The 17,143-nt window shown below is 38.8% G+C and overlaps 1 protein-coding gene across 1 annotated transcript; it reads right to left on the reverse strand.

The window, feature by feature from the left end:
- Positions 1–12,166: 12,166 nt before the first annotated feature.
- LOC107707275 (macrophage mannose receptor 1-like) lies at positions 12,167–14,329 on the reverse strand. The gene is made up of 4 exons (XM_016511265.1): positions 14,293–14,329; positions 13,852–14,208; positions 12,814–13,048; positions 12,167–12,536 (listed from the first exon to the last, which is right to left on the reverse strand). Exons 1-4 carry the CDS (start codon positions 14,327–14,329, stop codon positions 12,167–12,169), a joined length of 999 nt encoding a protein of 332 aa, XP_016366751.1.
- Between the last annotated feature and the right edge of the window lie 2,814 nt (positions 14,330–17,143).

Consider the following 17,143-nt stretch of genomic DNA (forward strand, 5'->3'; position numbering starts at 1 on the left):
GGAGTTTGCAAATGTGATATTGACATTATACAACAGTTTATCCATTTTTTATTTTATACAAACGTTAATATTAAGTGACTTACATGTTAGGAACACTGTTATCTGGTTATAGTCAAAACAATCTCATTACATTGTTATGAATTTAAATGCATTTAAGTTTCGGCCCAGAGTTTTCATTTCGGTGCATCCCTAGTGATTACTCTGCAATTACTACACATATTACAAACTAAAGTTACTGCAGTAAAAGCATGGTAAGTGTTGTGGTTACCATGTTTTTACTACAAATACAACTTACACTTTGAACTTGATAGGAATATGAAACTGATCGAAGATCTATGGCACGTCACGTGACAGATAGCTTTAATCACCCTAGTTAGCAGTTGTGTTCATTTAGTTAAACGCAGTGAAACACAAAAGACAGCCTCGGATGACAGATATAATACAGCTAATAAAAACAAAGGTGCTATGTTTAATAAAGAAAACAATAGATTTTATAACAAACATTAAGAGACTGTATTTACGACTACTTACCCAATGTGTGATGAATGAGACTTCTTGAACGTGATTTTATGGCGATAAACATCTCATGTCCTTGATCGCTTCTGTGTTTTGATGCCAAAAGTTTATCATTGAAAGCAATGTAGGTGTTGTGACGAGTCAGAAGCGTGTGGATCCATTTGCAGCTTTTATTAGAATGGTCAGACAATACAAGGTCAAATACCGGCAAGGTAGAACAGCAGAGACAAGGCTGAGACAGAGTCGAGTACCAGGCGAGAGATCGGGGCAGGCGGCAAGCAATCAGAGTCCAGGGGAAACAATCCAAGTCGGGGCAGGCAGATAACAATCAGAGTAACGGGAAACAGTCCAATAACAGATGCACAGAAAATCAAACACGGGTATAACGCTCGGAAATGACAGCCAGGGCAAATCAAGACTTCGCAGAGAGTCCGTGTGTGTGAGTGGTTTATATGTGTGTGTGTATATGAGGTGCAGGTGTGGATGATTAATCAGTCCCAGGCATGAGGGGTGATGGGATTTGGAGTCCGAATGGGAATGTCTAATATTCGGGAGACGGTTCCCTCTGGTGGTGCGGAGGAGGCGGTAAGGGAGCCTCCTCTGTAACAGTAGGTCTCAGTTCGTAGATATACATCACCTTGGGAGTGAGAATGGCTTGTAATTTCTGTCATTGATCAGAATGTGCTCCTAAAGTTTTGACTGTGTTCCTAAGGTTTATTTATTGATAAATTTTTATTTAAATTTTATTTGTATTTATTTATTTATTTTTTAAGAAGGAGCACTGCTCCTAAAAAGAAATGCAAGCATAGAGTTCACAAACTAATTGCAGATGTTCTACAAATCATGCAATAGCGTACCACTAAATAAGAATTGTTTTTATGGAGGGCTTCGCTCAGCAGGCCAATTTGAGACAATTACTAATCATTGTAATTCTTTTAATCATTCTTTCATTTCACTAAGAATCGTATTTATTTATTTATTGTATTATTAAATACAATGTATATTTAATTTGTCCAGAATTGCCTGTCTTGATATCCAATAAGTTTTAGAGAAAATATGAAATTAGTTTAAATTATTATTGATTTTAACGGGTTTTATCATTAAATGCATCCGAAAGGTCACCTAAAATTACCATTGTTTGAGTACAGATTAACACACTGAGTTAATACATGGACTGTTGATAAAGTGTGTCACTCTTGCTCGTATTCATGTCACTTGCACTTCAAGAAATGTTGTTGGAACTTTAATCATTAAATTCCTAATAAACATTAGGGTCACATTAGTCTTGCTACTAATAGTCTAACGCCTGGTTCACACCGCAAGCTTGAACTTCGCGTCGGTTTCACATCAGATTAACTATCACTGCAGCTGCAGACTTGCCAGAGTACTCACACTGGAAGCATTTGTATACAGAGTCACAGCAGCGGCTCCAAAGCTACATATTTCTTTGCAAAGACAACTATAAATTTGTCTTTTGAAAATCATATTTCCCATGTTACAAAAACAGCATTCTTCCATCTTAGAAACATTGCCAAGCTACGAAACATGTTACTTGTTTCTGATGCAGAAAAGCTAGGTCATGCATTCATGACCTCTAGACTGGACTATTGTAATGCACTGCTAGGTGGTTGTCCTGCATCTTCAATAAACAAGCTACAGGAAGTCCAAAATGCAGCGGCTAGAGTCCATACCAGGTCAAGAAAATATGATCATATTAACCCAATTTTACAGTCTCTGCACTGGCTACCTATTAAGTTCCGAATCAGTTACAAAATATTATTACTTGCATATAAGGCCCTTAATGGGTTAGCTCATGCGTACCTAACTATTCTTCTACCACGCTAAGTAACGCAAGAGCGCAGTGCAAACGACGTTGTTAAATTGTTTTTTTTAATACGCCATACTTTCACACAAACTGAATAATTAAGAACACGTTTAAATGGGTAAATCTTCTATACATATTTTTGATTTTACTCCGGACATACTCCAATTCTTGTTAAAACACACTGGACATGCTTATTCTGTGCATTTTTAGTACTTTTTTTGTGTGAAATCATATTTATTTTGTCCATCAAAAGTGTGCTGTCACTTTAATTGAGCGTGAGCAGTGCAACAAAAATAGGCTGCATTCCAGTTCACTTTTATTGAAGTTTCCTTTTTAGTTTTTAAGTTTCCTTTTTAACACGAGGCCAAAAGAAATGCCTCCAACACTCTGTCATACGTTTTATTAACACCCGAGTGACCAGACTCATTGTGTGCCACCTTGAGAACTGCGTCACGCAAATTTTGATGGCAACACAATCTGAAAAACAGGGTTTCCAAGGACTTTACCTTTATGATCAACCCATTTTCTCACCAACAGCGAGTTCTGGAGAAAATATCCACTGGCACTATCCTCTACCTCAGTGTCGGGTTTAACAAGTTGAAACAACTCAAATAAAGAGGAAACCGCCTGTTGCTCCAAGACCAGCTCACTGTGAGATACAGACAAAGGAAAATCAGACAAAGGCAAGGAACATTTCTCCAAAGGTTTATCCGAACTAGACCGTGCAGCAGGATCTGCATTAATGTTTATTCGCGACCTAGCACACGTTACTGCACAGGCAGTAAAATATTCAGAAAAATCCTTCCTGCTTTCATCCAGGTCCTGATCTAACAGAAGTTTTTGCTCCACCGCCACAGACGGCGAAACATCAGACCAAACCCGATCACCTGCTAGTTTGTTACCAAGAATAACGGCCACTCCTTCAATCAGCAAAGCCAGGCGCACAGCCAGTGCAGCTTCGCCCTGAAACAAATCACAGTCAAGCCTCACTTTATGCAATGGCACATGCAAAACAATCAACCCCATTCCCCGAACTGGAACTAAACTACCCAATTCAGATTCCGAGGAAAAGGGCAATACTTCAGCCAGAATAAAGGAAACAAATGCTCCTGTGTCCCTCAATTTTTTACAGGCACTTTTATATCACTGCCTTCAAAAGACACAAACCCTGTTCTAATGACTAATGTCAGACTTCCAATGACCACGCTTATGGCAATACTGACAAAATCTATCGGAGTCACGCGAACCATTACCTCTATTTTCAGACTGGAAACCCTTAGTCTGGTGCACAAAAACGTCAGACATATTAGTATTTGGCGCATTGCAACTTGACTGGTACTTATCCGAACTAAAAATGTGTCTGTGTGTTAACACATAATCATCTGCAAGCATTGCTGCTTTAGTTGTTGTATGTGCTTTTTGCTCACTAACATAAACTGCAACACGATTGGTAACAGAATTTTTTAATTGTTCCAAAACAATTAAGTTGCACAACGCTTCAAAATCACTGACCTCGCAGCAGAACTCCAGGGTGAAAAATTCATTTGTAAGTCACGCGCAAACTCAAGATGACTCTGTTTTTCACTTTTCTTCCAGGTTCTAAATTGCTGCCTATAAAATTCTGGGACACGTTCGTAGGCTTTTAACACTACTGCCTTCACTTTTGCATAATCCCGACTATCATCCACAGTTAAAGATGAATACACTTCCTGTGTTTTACCTATTAGTACAGTCTGAAGCATCAATGCACGGGCTGTGTCAGGCCAATTACATGCATCGGCAATGCGTTCAAAAAGTACAAAAAAAGAACCTGGATCTTTTTCACAATTTCGGCACCAATCGCAAATTTCCTACAACATCAAAAACAGAATTACCGCATCCCAAAAAAGAAGTTGACTGAATACATACCTATTCCAGCTGCGGCACCTTCTCTATCCGTTTCAAACCTACGTTCAAAATCAAACCTAGCCTGCATTGTCTCCTGACGGATTTTCTCCACTGCTAAATCCCTACCATATTCGGCCTTCAATTTAAACATTTCGTGCTCAATTTGCATCGCAAGTAACTCTCTTTGCTCTTCAAATGTTACATTTGAAGTCGACATGGAAAGCAAAGGTAATGAAACAGATGATTTTTCTGACAAAATCTTTCTTTCAATTAAATTACTCCTCAAAATAGACTTTTGTCGTTTGTCGTGTAAGCATATTACTGCTGACATCAATACCATAAAGTTCAGCTATTTTAAGAAGCTGTTCTTTTGTGCAGAGATCTAATAACACTTCTGACGGAGATGCTATAAATTCCTCTACCGTAGACATTTTAACCGTGTGCGAGAAATCTCAGCCACAATTAATAGCACTCAATCTATAGCACAAAAATAAGGTGTGCCTCTCTAACTAACTACCTCAACCCCAAAACTACCTAAATAAACTCAACCCTGGTCTTCATGTGGCTACTGATGGTGGTTCCATTATGCACAAAACCCGATGGAAAGGAAAAGCCACCAGAAGCTGGCGACTCTCCCAAACCCCCGGAAGTGCCCCCGAGACAACTGCTCTGTCCACTTTCACCGCAACACTACACAAACAAACCAGGCGAAACCCAAAGGAGTAACACTACTAAACCTAACAGAGAAGCACCTTATTTAAAAAAAAAATTTAATTTAGAATACTTACAGTACTTACCTAAATTTTCACACAGCCTGGTCAAAAATCGCATTCACGCAAACAATCACAGTGCAAACTTTCTTTACAACCTACACCTGCACCACGCAGTCCAACACTACGGGCAAGTGACATCACTGCGACACTTCATTCACAAATATTAACCCGCAAAACGCACAACTTAATATGTAGCGCAAAAACAGCTGGACGAGCCCCCATTTGTCATAACCCGGCTCAAAGATTATGACAAAAGAGAGGGAAGCAGGGATTGAATCAAAATATAAGAGATTTATTTAATTAACAAAATAATAATTGAACACAAATGCCGGCAGAAAGCAACATAAAAGGGTGATGCGCGGGAGAGGCAAACTCCCCACACCACAACAGGGGAAAGGTAGGATGCTTTTATAATGAGGAAAGACTCCGGGCCCAGGTGTCCTCCATATGCATTCGGGCTGCAGCCCACTCGGGGGAATCCCCGCCGCCATTTTGAAGTGCGTTCCGCTTCGTCAAGTGGACGAGGGAAGTTTACATGGACATACCCTCGACTAGGGTTGTGAACCTACACTGGTCTCATGGTTCAGTTCGATTACGATTATCATGTCATCGATTCGGTTCAATTCGATATCATGATGCATCACAATGCATTGACGATGCACTGCATCCTCAATTTTCAATTTTACTTCACATTAATAAATGATTGTCAATAAATAGAAACATGTCAGATATTTAAACTGTACCTGACATGGTTTCTCAAGTTAGTGGTATTACCCCCTGCATATTTTATTGTGCGTGCCATGATTTACACACATGATTATGTATGATACCACAACAATGCACGCATGCGACAAATTACGTCAGAAAAATGTCAGTACGTTATAATCGGTTATGGTGTATTACTGAACCGATACCGAATCGTCCTCATCTGCATCGCGATGCATCGTAGAAACGATTAATTTCGACACCCCTACCCTCGAACCCGCGATTTTGACAGAGGGAGCAAGTCTGCTTCATATGTACACTTCAGGCCACTCTGTAGACCACAATGCAACACGACTATGACATCATCGCAAATTGCGTTTAATTTATCCCCACCCCAGACAACTCTTTAATATATGATAAATTAATTTTTTTTTACATTTATAACAGCCCAATCATATCTATATACATATAGAATGCTGCACCAAACAAATTCGTAAGGGGAAACATGAAAACAATAAGCCAACTCCATAGCGGATTCTAAGTGATCAAGGGCTTAGAACATTCCAATTCAACCCATTCCAAGGGTTCCGCCAGTAGTGGGCACTCATGCAACGTAATCAATGACATACATCCGAGTAAACAAGACAGAGGGAAGTTAGCGAGTGAAGGGCATAAAAAAGTGAACTGGAATGCAGCCATAGACTCGGCCCCGAAACCATCGCTTCAGCACTGCTCACGCACTGCTGCTGCTCCCGGTGTGAATGCACTCATTTGTTAACAAGCACGCTGAAAAAAACGTGCTGCTCACGCTTGCAGTGTAAAACTGGCCTAGTGAGAGTTTGTTGACATGTACTACAGGTGCAACATTATTTATAGTCCATCAAAATAAAGTGTTATATTACTAAAGCAAGGTGCACTTTTTTAAGTGTGTAGGAAAATGCATGGTTTATTTAAACACTTCAATATTTTTTTTTATTAATTTACCTAATTACAGCCAGTAACAAGACTCGACATCACGTGGTGTCAGGTGTCGCAACATACTACAGCCAATCAGAGAGCAAGGCATGGTTTGAGGTCAGCGGAAGAAAAACAGCAGCAGCAAAATAGCTTTAAGAAAAGCCGTAGCCATATCACTCTACAGCCCAAGACTGGTTGCCCACTGAAGCTAAGCAGGGTTGAGCCTGGTCAGTACCTGGAATGGGAGACCTCCTGGGAAAACTAGGTTGCTGTTGGAAGAGGTGTTAGTGAGGCCAGCAGGGGGTGCTCACCCTGTGGTCTGTGTGGGTCCTAACGCCCCAGTATAGTGATGGGGACACTATACTGTCAAAAAGCACCGTCTTTCGGATGAGACGTTAAACCAGGGTCCTGACTCTCTGTGGTCATTAAAAATCCCATGGCACTTCTCGTAAAGTAGAACACAAGAAAAAATATTTTGAAGAATGTTTCAGGTCCAATAATACTTCTAGAAGTAAATTAAGGTTTGAGACTGTATTTTTGTGCCATCAACCAATTAGTGGTGAAATGACGCAAGAAACCAGGAGTTTATTGATAATCATACTTTATCTCAACAATATATAACATTACAGAGATACATAGTGTGAGCCTCACACATTATTTTTGTATTTCCTCTTAAAAAATGTTTTACATATTACTTCCTCCATATTTGTGTATTTATCCATGTCTCTTACTGTTGACTCTTACTGTAGTGCTTATAATAAGTCCTATAATAAGTCCTATAATCAGGCCTTAAAGTAGGAAATATTATGTGCCGATATTCCCCTCATTTTATTTTTGACGTCAGTCAGTATCAGTAAAACACTTTGTATTAAATTTACACTTTCTGAAGCACATACAATATATTAGCACACACAGCTAATGTTCTTATTATCACATTTCTTCAATACAAAATGAAGCTGGAAGCATCAATTACCTGTCTCAGAATAAGCATGGATGTGATGTTCTTTGTGAAGCTGGGATGGGCTGTTTACATCTGCGACACGATTCCACCAGTGAACAACAAACCACACATTCAAAAGCTGTGTTTATCATCACAGATTACTTCAGCCACTGTAATTTACCAAATGGCTTCCAACACACAACCAGTATGTTGACTTCCCTAAAAGGGAGAAAAACATTAGACCAGGTCTACAGTAACGTGAAGGGCACAATAAAGGTTGCACCCGTCCATACTTCAGACAGTGTTCCTCAACCCTGCATACTGTATAGACAACTTCTTAATCAACCTAGTAATTTTTTCAGGTTGCTCTAACAGTAGTATGCAGGCACAGAAACTGATTCAATTAATCAAATGTAAAATAACACTTTCACTGTATAAATGAATACAGATGAATCCTTACAAGTTACAAAAGTTGTTCAGTCAAGAGAAACAAGTGATTTCCCCTTTCTGCTGTCACTATAAGACAGAGTGCACAGATCCAATATTGAAACACGTTTTCTTTCTCCACTGTGTCCGCTGAAGACCGATTGCGTATACGTGTATACTCGCAAAGACTGGTATTTTGACAGACTTTTGTGTCTATTTACGTACAATAAGCCAGCTGCATTCCCAGACAGCAACCAGTGTCGGCCCAGATCCGGCCCACATCTGGCCAGCATGGATTTCACGCGGGCCAGATCTGGGCCACATCTGAATCCACTGATAACTCAAGCTAAATGCATAGCTGTCGTTAATATACAGTAAAAGGCATTTATGCTGTATATTCATAACCCCTGTTCACACACACAGAGACTCACAAACACAAGCGCTGGGGGAATAGAAATAATAACATACAACATTAAATGAGATGCAATCAAAGAAACCCTCTAACATGCTGACTTCCTTACCTGCTACCAGATGTAGGATACCGCCTTTGGGGAAATCAACGGTAGCTGCCAAACGTTAGCTCGGGAAAATCGCAAAACTACAACAGCACGGCAGCCTTGGCAAGAAACTAAACAGTACCTGAAAATCCCTCCAAACAATATAAAATGTCATACTTTTTATAGATTCGATCTAATGCAGCACAGGTGTGTCACTTTTCCTCAGCAAGACATGAGAAGAACACTATGAAGCGCCAACTCTGCCCCTCCCCTTGTTTGGGACAATCGGCTTACAGGTTTCAAAAGGCCTGCCTGTGTACAAGCAAAGACTGTCACACTGGATCGTCGACGCAATTGCTTTGGCTTAAGGCTCTAAGGGCGTGAAATGTCCTATAGGGGTTCGGACCCACTCTACCTGAGAATTTGTGTCATCATGGGCCTGGGCAAATGGCATATCTATTTAGGACATTTGCATGGCGGCGGGCTGGTTGTTACCCAACACTTTCATGAGGTTTTATAACTTAGATGCATCATCGCTTACCTCACATTGTCAGTGTGAGCAGTGCACCCACCTACCCAGTCTCAGTCATGATCTGAGCTACGTGCCTCAGTGGTTTCGACCAGGTCGTATACACCCCTGTATTGACATACCACCAATCCAACGCTGTCCCTATCAGCTTATCACATTGTAAAGGGTATAGTTTATATTTTTTTTATGGTATGTGATCACCATCATACTCTACTCATTTGAGCACCGGTTCGGCCACTGCATCATTACACATAATTTTGTTGAAATTAGCAAACGTCATCTGATCTATATGTGATGGAGCCGGCCATCCTGTAGACTGAGCTGTCTTTACCAAGAGCGCCAACATCATTATGACTCTGTGTTTGAAACTTGACGTACTTAGTTGAACCAGGATCCATCGCTGTAACACGGCGGGATTTTATACATTCCCCATAAAGTATTAGCATGTTTATGATTTAGAATGTATGTAAAACTGACATCTTAAAGACGTCTACCAGATGTTTGTACACAGCAGATGCTTTCCAGATGAAGCGATCTTTAACAGACATCTTGCAGATGTACGTGTTCTATATGGGATATGAATGTGAACACATTAATCTGAATGAACTCTTTATTCTGAATCTTCAGACAGAAGATTGGGCAAAGTGGGTTTGATTGTGGGCATGTTGTAGGCCATATGGTAAACACAGGTCTTGACATAGTAAAGGCCATGTTGCAGAGTAACTGAGCCATGTTCTGAGTAACAACATGTCTTAAATATCAGACAAACCAACACATTTACATTTTACATATTTGTTACATATAATTTTCAGTTCATTGTCACGTCAGAGGAAAATAAGAAAATAGTCAGGAGACGAGAATGCTGGCTGTAGATGAGTTTATTTGACCTGATCTCCTGTTATCATGTGTTTATATCATGGTTTTGAGATAACCAGATCTACAAAGATTTTTCTAAAACAAGCATATACCATGTTAGTAAATTAGACAATCTAAAGAATATTTCACACATTAGTGTTAAAAGGATAGTTCACCCAAAAATGAAAATTCCCCCTGATTTACTCACCCTCAAGCCATCCTAGGTATATATGACTTTCTTCTTTCAGACGAATCCAATCGTAGTTATATTTAAAAACGTCCTGGCCCTTCCAAGCTTTATAATGGCAGTGAGTGGGTGTTGTTTTTCAATAGTCCAACAGTGCATCCATCCATCATAAAAAGTGTCCCACACGGCTCCGGGGGGTAAATAAAGGCCTCCTGAGGCGAATCGATGCATTTTTGTTAATTTTCATATTTAAAAATGTATAAACAGTAATCTCTAGCTTACGCTAACTGTCGTATGCGTGTTCAAAATAGAACGCCGTTCCGGCGGATGATGTAGGACTTAGAATGTAGTGTGCAAGCTCAGGTGAGAAGTGACGAATGGTCATTTCAGGTCATTTCCAGGTAATAAATAGTGTATGAATAATGCAGTGCTAATTAACATAACATTTATTACAGTATATAAACTATTCTGCCTTATTATGTGTTTGTATAAACCAATCCTAAAATTGGTATACAGAAAAAAATATTATAGAATACAAATGACTGGTTATCGTACAGCAGTGTATTTGATTTCTTAGCCAATTAAAAGACAAGAAAAAATAAAGCCTGTCAATTAGACAAAAGTAAAAAGTGTATTTTTTTTTTACATTTCTGTCCCCCTCACTTCTGAAATGATGGCTATGCCCCTATGTGTGCAGGACAGAAAACAGAGCACACGCCTTCTTGTGCTTGAATGGTTTAAAGTCATATTAAAATGCTCACAAAGGAATCGATAAGAGGAATCAAAATTTTTATTTTATTACAAGTAGACAATTCCTGACCTTAAGCATCCTATTCCAGAATTGGAATAGATTTTGGATTCCCAAGCCAAGGTATGGGTGAAAATGTTAAATAAAATGCTCTTTTTGTTTTGTCCTACCGAAAATGTACCTGGAGTCCACCTTTGTTTTTATTACAAACTACACTTTCAATGTGATTTTAAACCATTCAAGTCAAGAAGGTAAGTTTTTTATTTTTTTATTTATTTATTCGTTTATTTATTACCTTATTGGAATCGAAATTAGGAATTGACAAGAATTGGAATCATTAAAATTCAAACGATGCCCAACCTTACCCACACCCCACATTATTTTTTACTGGCACCTTTCTATTCACACTGTTTTAAACCCTTTCTTTTCTTTTAAACCTTCGCTTACCTTTCTTTGCTTTTGCCCTTCTTAAAAACAACCACATAATCTTATACGTGAATGCACTTTTCAAAATTTGTTATAAAACAGTTGCTCCTGGCAACAGGGAAATGTTGTATGTTTGCTTAACATAGTATCAAACATGACAATTTATGAGACTAATATCATGTTTTGCTCCAAAATCACTACATAACATCAGTCGTGTTTGAAACAGTTAGCTTCTGTGGTTCCATGTTGCTTCTTATCACAGTGAGACAGAAAATATTTTTTTTTAATAAAATTCTATACTGTGATACAAGCTATGTCAATTAACATTGCATTGCAATTTGCAGATGATTTGATGATTAGATGCATTTGTCCATATAAGGGATTTCCTGGGTCTCACTTGTGAAACAGACATGTGGACAGTACATGGGTGTTAGGGTTAGGGTTAACCCTGCTCCATAATGCTCACATCATCTCATTTTGGGTAAAAATAGAAAAATAATACTAAAGTACTTTGTAACGCAGTGACTTGAGTAGTTTTTCTGCAAACTACTTTTTTACTCGTACTCAAGTAAATTATTCCTTAAGTAGCAATACTTTTACTTAAGTGCAATTTCTTAGTACTCTTTCCACCACTACACCTAGGATGGCTTGAGAGTGAGTAAATCATGGGGTACTTTTCATTTTTGGGTGAACAATCCCTTTATGAGCTCATTATGTCATTAAAATAAAGAGTTAAAGACACTTCTGTTTTAATGCACAAAGATAATTCAGTTTTAATGCACAATCAGCAGATTCCCTCAGAAATGACTAAATAAATCAAACATGAAAGTAAACCAGAAAAACAAAAAAGTATGAGAACAGTGAATATAAGTAAACGCAAACATTCACGTGTCCTTCACCTTATATTTATGCAGATGAAGTTGAGTTTGTGAGTTTCAGGAAGGCTGATCCAGCGCTGATCTCCTCCAGACTGAACTGCTCCTTTTCTCTTCTCGAGTTTACAGTTTTCCGGTTTCGTTCCGTTCCCTGGAGCCCAGTTCTGATAGCACACAGTCTCTCCACTCACCCAGAGCCACATGTTCATGATGCAGTAGTTGTGTAAACCCAACCACACCGCCGCAGTAGACGCCCGTTTAACCACGTTCATCACACGACGCTGAATCTCTTCTGAATGAACCGAGACCAGATCCACATGATTCTGTCTGCAGTATCTCAGAGCTTCAGACCACGTCAGATTCTCTCTGATCACAATCAGTTTATCTGGAAACCAAACAAAGCACAAGCAGAAACTAGAGAGAGACTGATCAAAAACAACATGCAGAACAAACACTGCATGAATTTGTCATGTCAGACGTGTAGCGGGAACTTTAAGAGATCTGGAGGTGATGGATGGATTGTGTGTGTTTTGTGAGGATCTACTCACCATCATGACACACAAAAGGATATTGATTGTTGCAAGAGATGTCATGCCATTGTCCAAGAGGGTCATGTTTTACTGCTGTACAGTTTTCATTATTTTCATTAATGTTAGGTTGAGTAGAATTCCAGTATCTGAATGAGGAGTTACTCTGATCTGACCACTGCCATGAGTCTCTGGCTCTGAATAGACCGATCCAGACAAATGATCCAGATTTATTATTATCACTAATGATCTTCTTAACCTTCTCATTCTCATCCTGGTTTCTCACACTGACCAGATCAATGTGATTCTGTCTGCAGTATCTCTGAGCGTCTCTCCAGTTTTTCAGCTGATTAACAAAGACGAGTCCTGTGTTTGCTTAAAGAAAAACAAATGGACAAAGATTCATGAATCAGTGTGTTCATTATTCTTAGGCTGCTTTATATTTGGATGTGAACAGGAGCATCATAAACACGTCATTCAATGACTTGAACTGCTGAATATTCACAATATATTCAAGATATTTAACGTTATACAATGGTCTGCCTTAAAACCCGATTCTGATCCGTCTGGAATGTGTGCGTTCAAAAATTAAATGAAACACACACATACAGTACAAACATTCAGTTACACAGAGAAACATTTAGAAGCACAGAAACTTGATGTTAAACCTACACTGGCGATTTTTATCATAAAATAGCTTCACTATTGAATCGCTACATTACATTTCTCAGCAACGAGGGTTTAAGTTGAAATGGACTATAATTCCAACATGGACCAAGTTAAATAAAAAAACAAAGCCTTTGTAGGTTTGTGTTGAGATACTGAAGGCTGTAAATATCAAGCTCACCTCTAGTCACTGCTGTATGTTTATTATGAATAATATAAGACCCATACATATATATATATATATATATAGAGAGAGAGAGAGAGAGAGAGATTTTATTAAGGTCTTTAATTTCAAGATCCCATTGTGACAAAATACCACATAGTGTCACAACAAAAGATCAAAGTGTGTTCAGTGTTCAGTCTTTGCTTATGGGAAATATTGTGGATACAGAAACTGTTTCAACACTGAAAGTGTGACACATATCCAGTCTCTTCTATATTCACAATTAAATTAAATAGTATTTAGTATTGCATTAAAACTTGGTATACGGTGCATCTATAAATGAACTCACTGTTGTTGCAAATGAAATGTTGGGATGTATTACATGGCAAATCATGCCATTCTCCATTTAACATCATAGCACAATAATCTCTGCCTTCTGGTTGTCCAGTAGCCCAGTTCAGATAGAGCGCAGGTTCCCCTGAAGACCACTGCCATTCATCACGACCCGTCTTCTGCAGCCCAATCCAGATATACTGAACACCTCCACCATTCACACTCTTCTTCAGCTCGTTCATGTCGTTCATGTTGTCAACGGTGGCCAGATCTGTGTAATTCTCTCTGCAGTATCTCTGAGCTTCAGTCCAGGTCTTCTCCTCATTTATAAAGTGATACTGACGCTGAACACATTCAGATACAGAGCAGAGAGCTGTGAAAGAGAGGCTTTGCTTTCATGCTTTTCATAACAGACCTAATGAAACTAGAAACCATAAATAAAACCACAAACACTCACCAATGAGAAGAAGAATGAAATATAGAGCTTGTTCCATTTCTGAGGAAGAATATGAAAGTAAAACATGATTCATTTTTTTAAAAAGCAGAACAATTCACATACATTCAGATAATATTAACATCTCAAAGTCTAATTCTAGTTGAAGGATGAAGATGTGAGTTTTTCTTACTTTAGAGGTCATGTGTTTCTGTCCTGAGTCTGATGTTTCTGTCTGCAGCTTCAAACTATATGATTATTATATCTGCTTTAATCCGTCATTCAGCACGTCACTTCATTTGTTTATTACTCTAAAAAAAAAGCCCTTTTTCATTTTTCTTCCTTGTTCACATGTGTCCACATTTTTCTCTGTCAGTCATTTCTTTTTGCTGTAATTTGTTGAAATTGTGTTTATATTAAAATGTTCTGTACTGTCGAGTATTATATTTCCACAGCGGTCTCACTGGGAAAATCCACCTTAGTATTTGCATTTTCTTCTCTTATAATCAGTTTTCCGTGTTCTTTTCCATGTTCAAAAAATATAATGCTCCTTTCATACTAAGACTCATGATTACATTGATTTATGCATTTTTATAGTGCAACTACAGCACTAAAGCTGCATACTATAAAAAGGTGCAAAAATGCCTTTAACCATTCATTTCAATAGCAGGGAATCATGTGGTTCCAAGTCTGTATGATTTAATTTCTTCTTCAGAACAAAAAATGTGATATTTTGAAAAATGTTTTGGATCCCATTAACTTCACAGAATTTATTGTCCATACTGTTTTTTTGTGCCTTCAGCCAATCAGTGGTGAATTGATGTGAAATGATGCAAGAAACCAGGAGTTTGTTTAATCATAATCATACTTTATCTCAACATTACAGAGTAAAACATGCATACCTGACATTACAAAGATACATAGTGTGGAGCCTTACACATCATTTGTGTATTTCCTCTTTAAAAAGAAATACCCTTTTTACATGTTACTTCCTTTATATTTGTGTGTTTATCCACTCTTCCTGTTGACTCTTAATGCAGTGCTTATAATCAGGCCTCAAAGTAGGAAATGAGATGGGCTGATATTCCCCTCATTTGCTTTTTGACGTCAGTGAGTATCAGTAAAACACTTTGTATTTAAACTTACACTTTCTCAAGCACATATAATATATTAGCACACACATCTAATGTTCTTATGGTCAAATTTCTTCAATAAAAATGAAGCTGGAAGTATCAGTTGAAGGGATGTGATGTTCATTGTGAAGCTGGGGTGGACTGTTTACATCCGATCTTTTTTACGCGCAATAAGCTGCAAAAAAAAATTTAATTCAGTATTAGTGCGCTGTTTGCGAGGCGGCTGTATTTGTATGCTCTCAGAAAACCATCTCTCAGAGGACGTGCCACTACTTAATTGAGTTATTTTGCTTGAGTGGTTTAAAATCTCTTGAATGTTTTAATTAGCAAGACTTAAAAACACATAAATTGCAACTCCCGGGCGTCTTTCATTCCTTCGCTGGAATTTCCCGCAGTATAGCCCCTTTCGCACCGGAGCAACCTTTTCATAGTTCGTAGAACTATTGGCGGAAGTACCCAGATGCTCGCGTGTTCGCACTGCAGGAACTAGGAACAATTTTAGTTCTAGGAATTCCTTTTACGGGAACTAAACCCGGGTCTAAACCCACGCTGTAAGTGTACGTTGATTGGCGGAACGCATGTGGGAAAACACCGACTATTACCCGACCGGCTAGTTCCTATAACTTATGGCTCATTTCCACCGAGCGGTACGGGTCAGTACAGTACATTACGGTACGATTTGGGACCGAACACCCTGATCCAGCTTGCGTTTCCACCGCCAACAGTACCCATATTTGATAGGCATGGTGTATGCCGGAAAGTAGCGATCGACGATAAAGCGAGACAATAAGCACAACTCTGCCTCTTTTTGTTAAATGTCAGTTTTAATGAACAATAATAGGCATTATAAAAGTATAAGTACAAAGTATAAGAGGCTTATATAAGAGGAAATAAAGACAAAAACAAACAATTCAGTCAAATGTATGCTACAAAGTCAGCGCTGTACTACAGTCAAGTTCAAAATAAATATATAAAGTTAAACATAACTTTGTGCTCAGCCAAAATTATATGACCAGGAACAAATAATAGATTCATGAGACCACAAATGCCTGTTAAATATACCCAAAACGAAATGTATCTCATGTTTAATCACTACAGAGACATCAGAGCCAGCGGCAAATGTCGGAAGGACTAGCCTATGGGATTACATCTCTGCCACAATTCTGCGTGCGAACGATCATATTCTGAGAGCGCACGAAAATCAATTTTGCATTTAAAATACGTTTTTGGATTTGTGCAGACCTTCTCTTTTCCGCGTGCAACGTTTCACTGGCTTGCTCACCTGATGCCCGCCCTTAGTGCTCTCTAAATGCCAACGGCTCGCTTGCTCAACACCAGAGCATGTGAGCGAAGCGGAGCGGTGTGACGCTCCGCTACGTTTTCCGCTCTATGGACGTGCGCTCCACTCAGTCGCTCTAACCGCCCAAGCAAGCGCTCCGTTAATATTCCGCTCACGCTCACCCTCACCCAATTCCCGCTCAGATCCCGTTCCGTTCTGTAAAGAACAAATTTGCGTGCATTATATTAGATTATAAATTACTGCTGCCTATATCTAGCCTACATTCTGAAGGACTACCTATTGTTTCGGGTCAGTTTTTAAAAAAAAAAAATATTTTAATAGGCCTAAGTGGTGTAGGCTAATATCTTCTGTAATCTGTAGTTTTGTATTTAGGCCTATATACAGCTGTGTGGTAGCTTAGGTCTACAAAGTACAGAAGATATTAGCCTACACCACTTAGGCC

This window comes from Sinocyclocheilus rhinocerous, unplaced genomic scaffold (assembly GCF_001515625.1).
Source record: "Sinocyclocheilus rhinocerous isolate Xijiao unplaced genomic scaffold, SAMN03320098_v1.1 scaffold114, whole genome shotgun sequence".
Lineage (NCBI taxonomy): Eukaryota > Metazoa > Chordata > Actinopteri > Cypriniformes > Cyprinidae > Sinocyclocheilus > Sinocyclocheilus rhinocerous.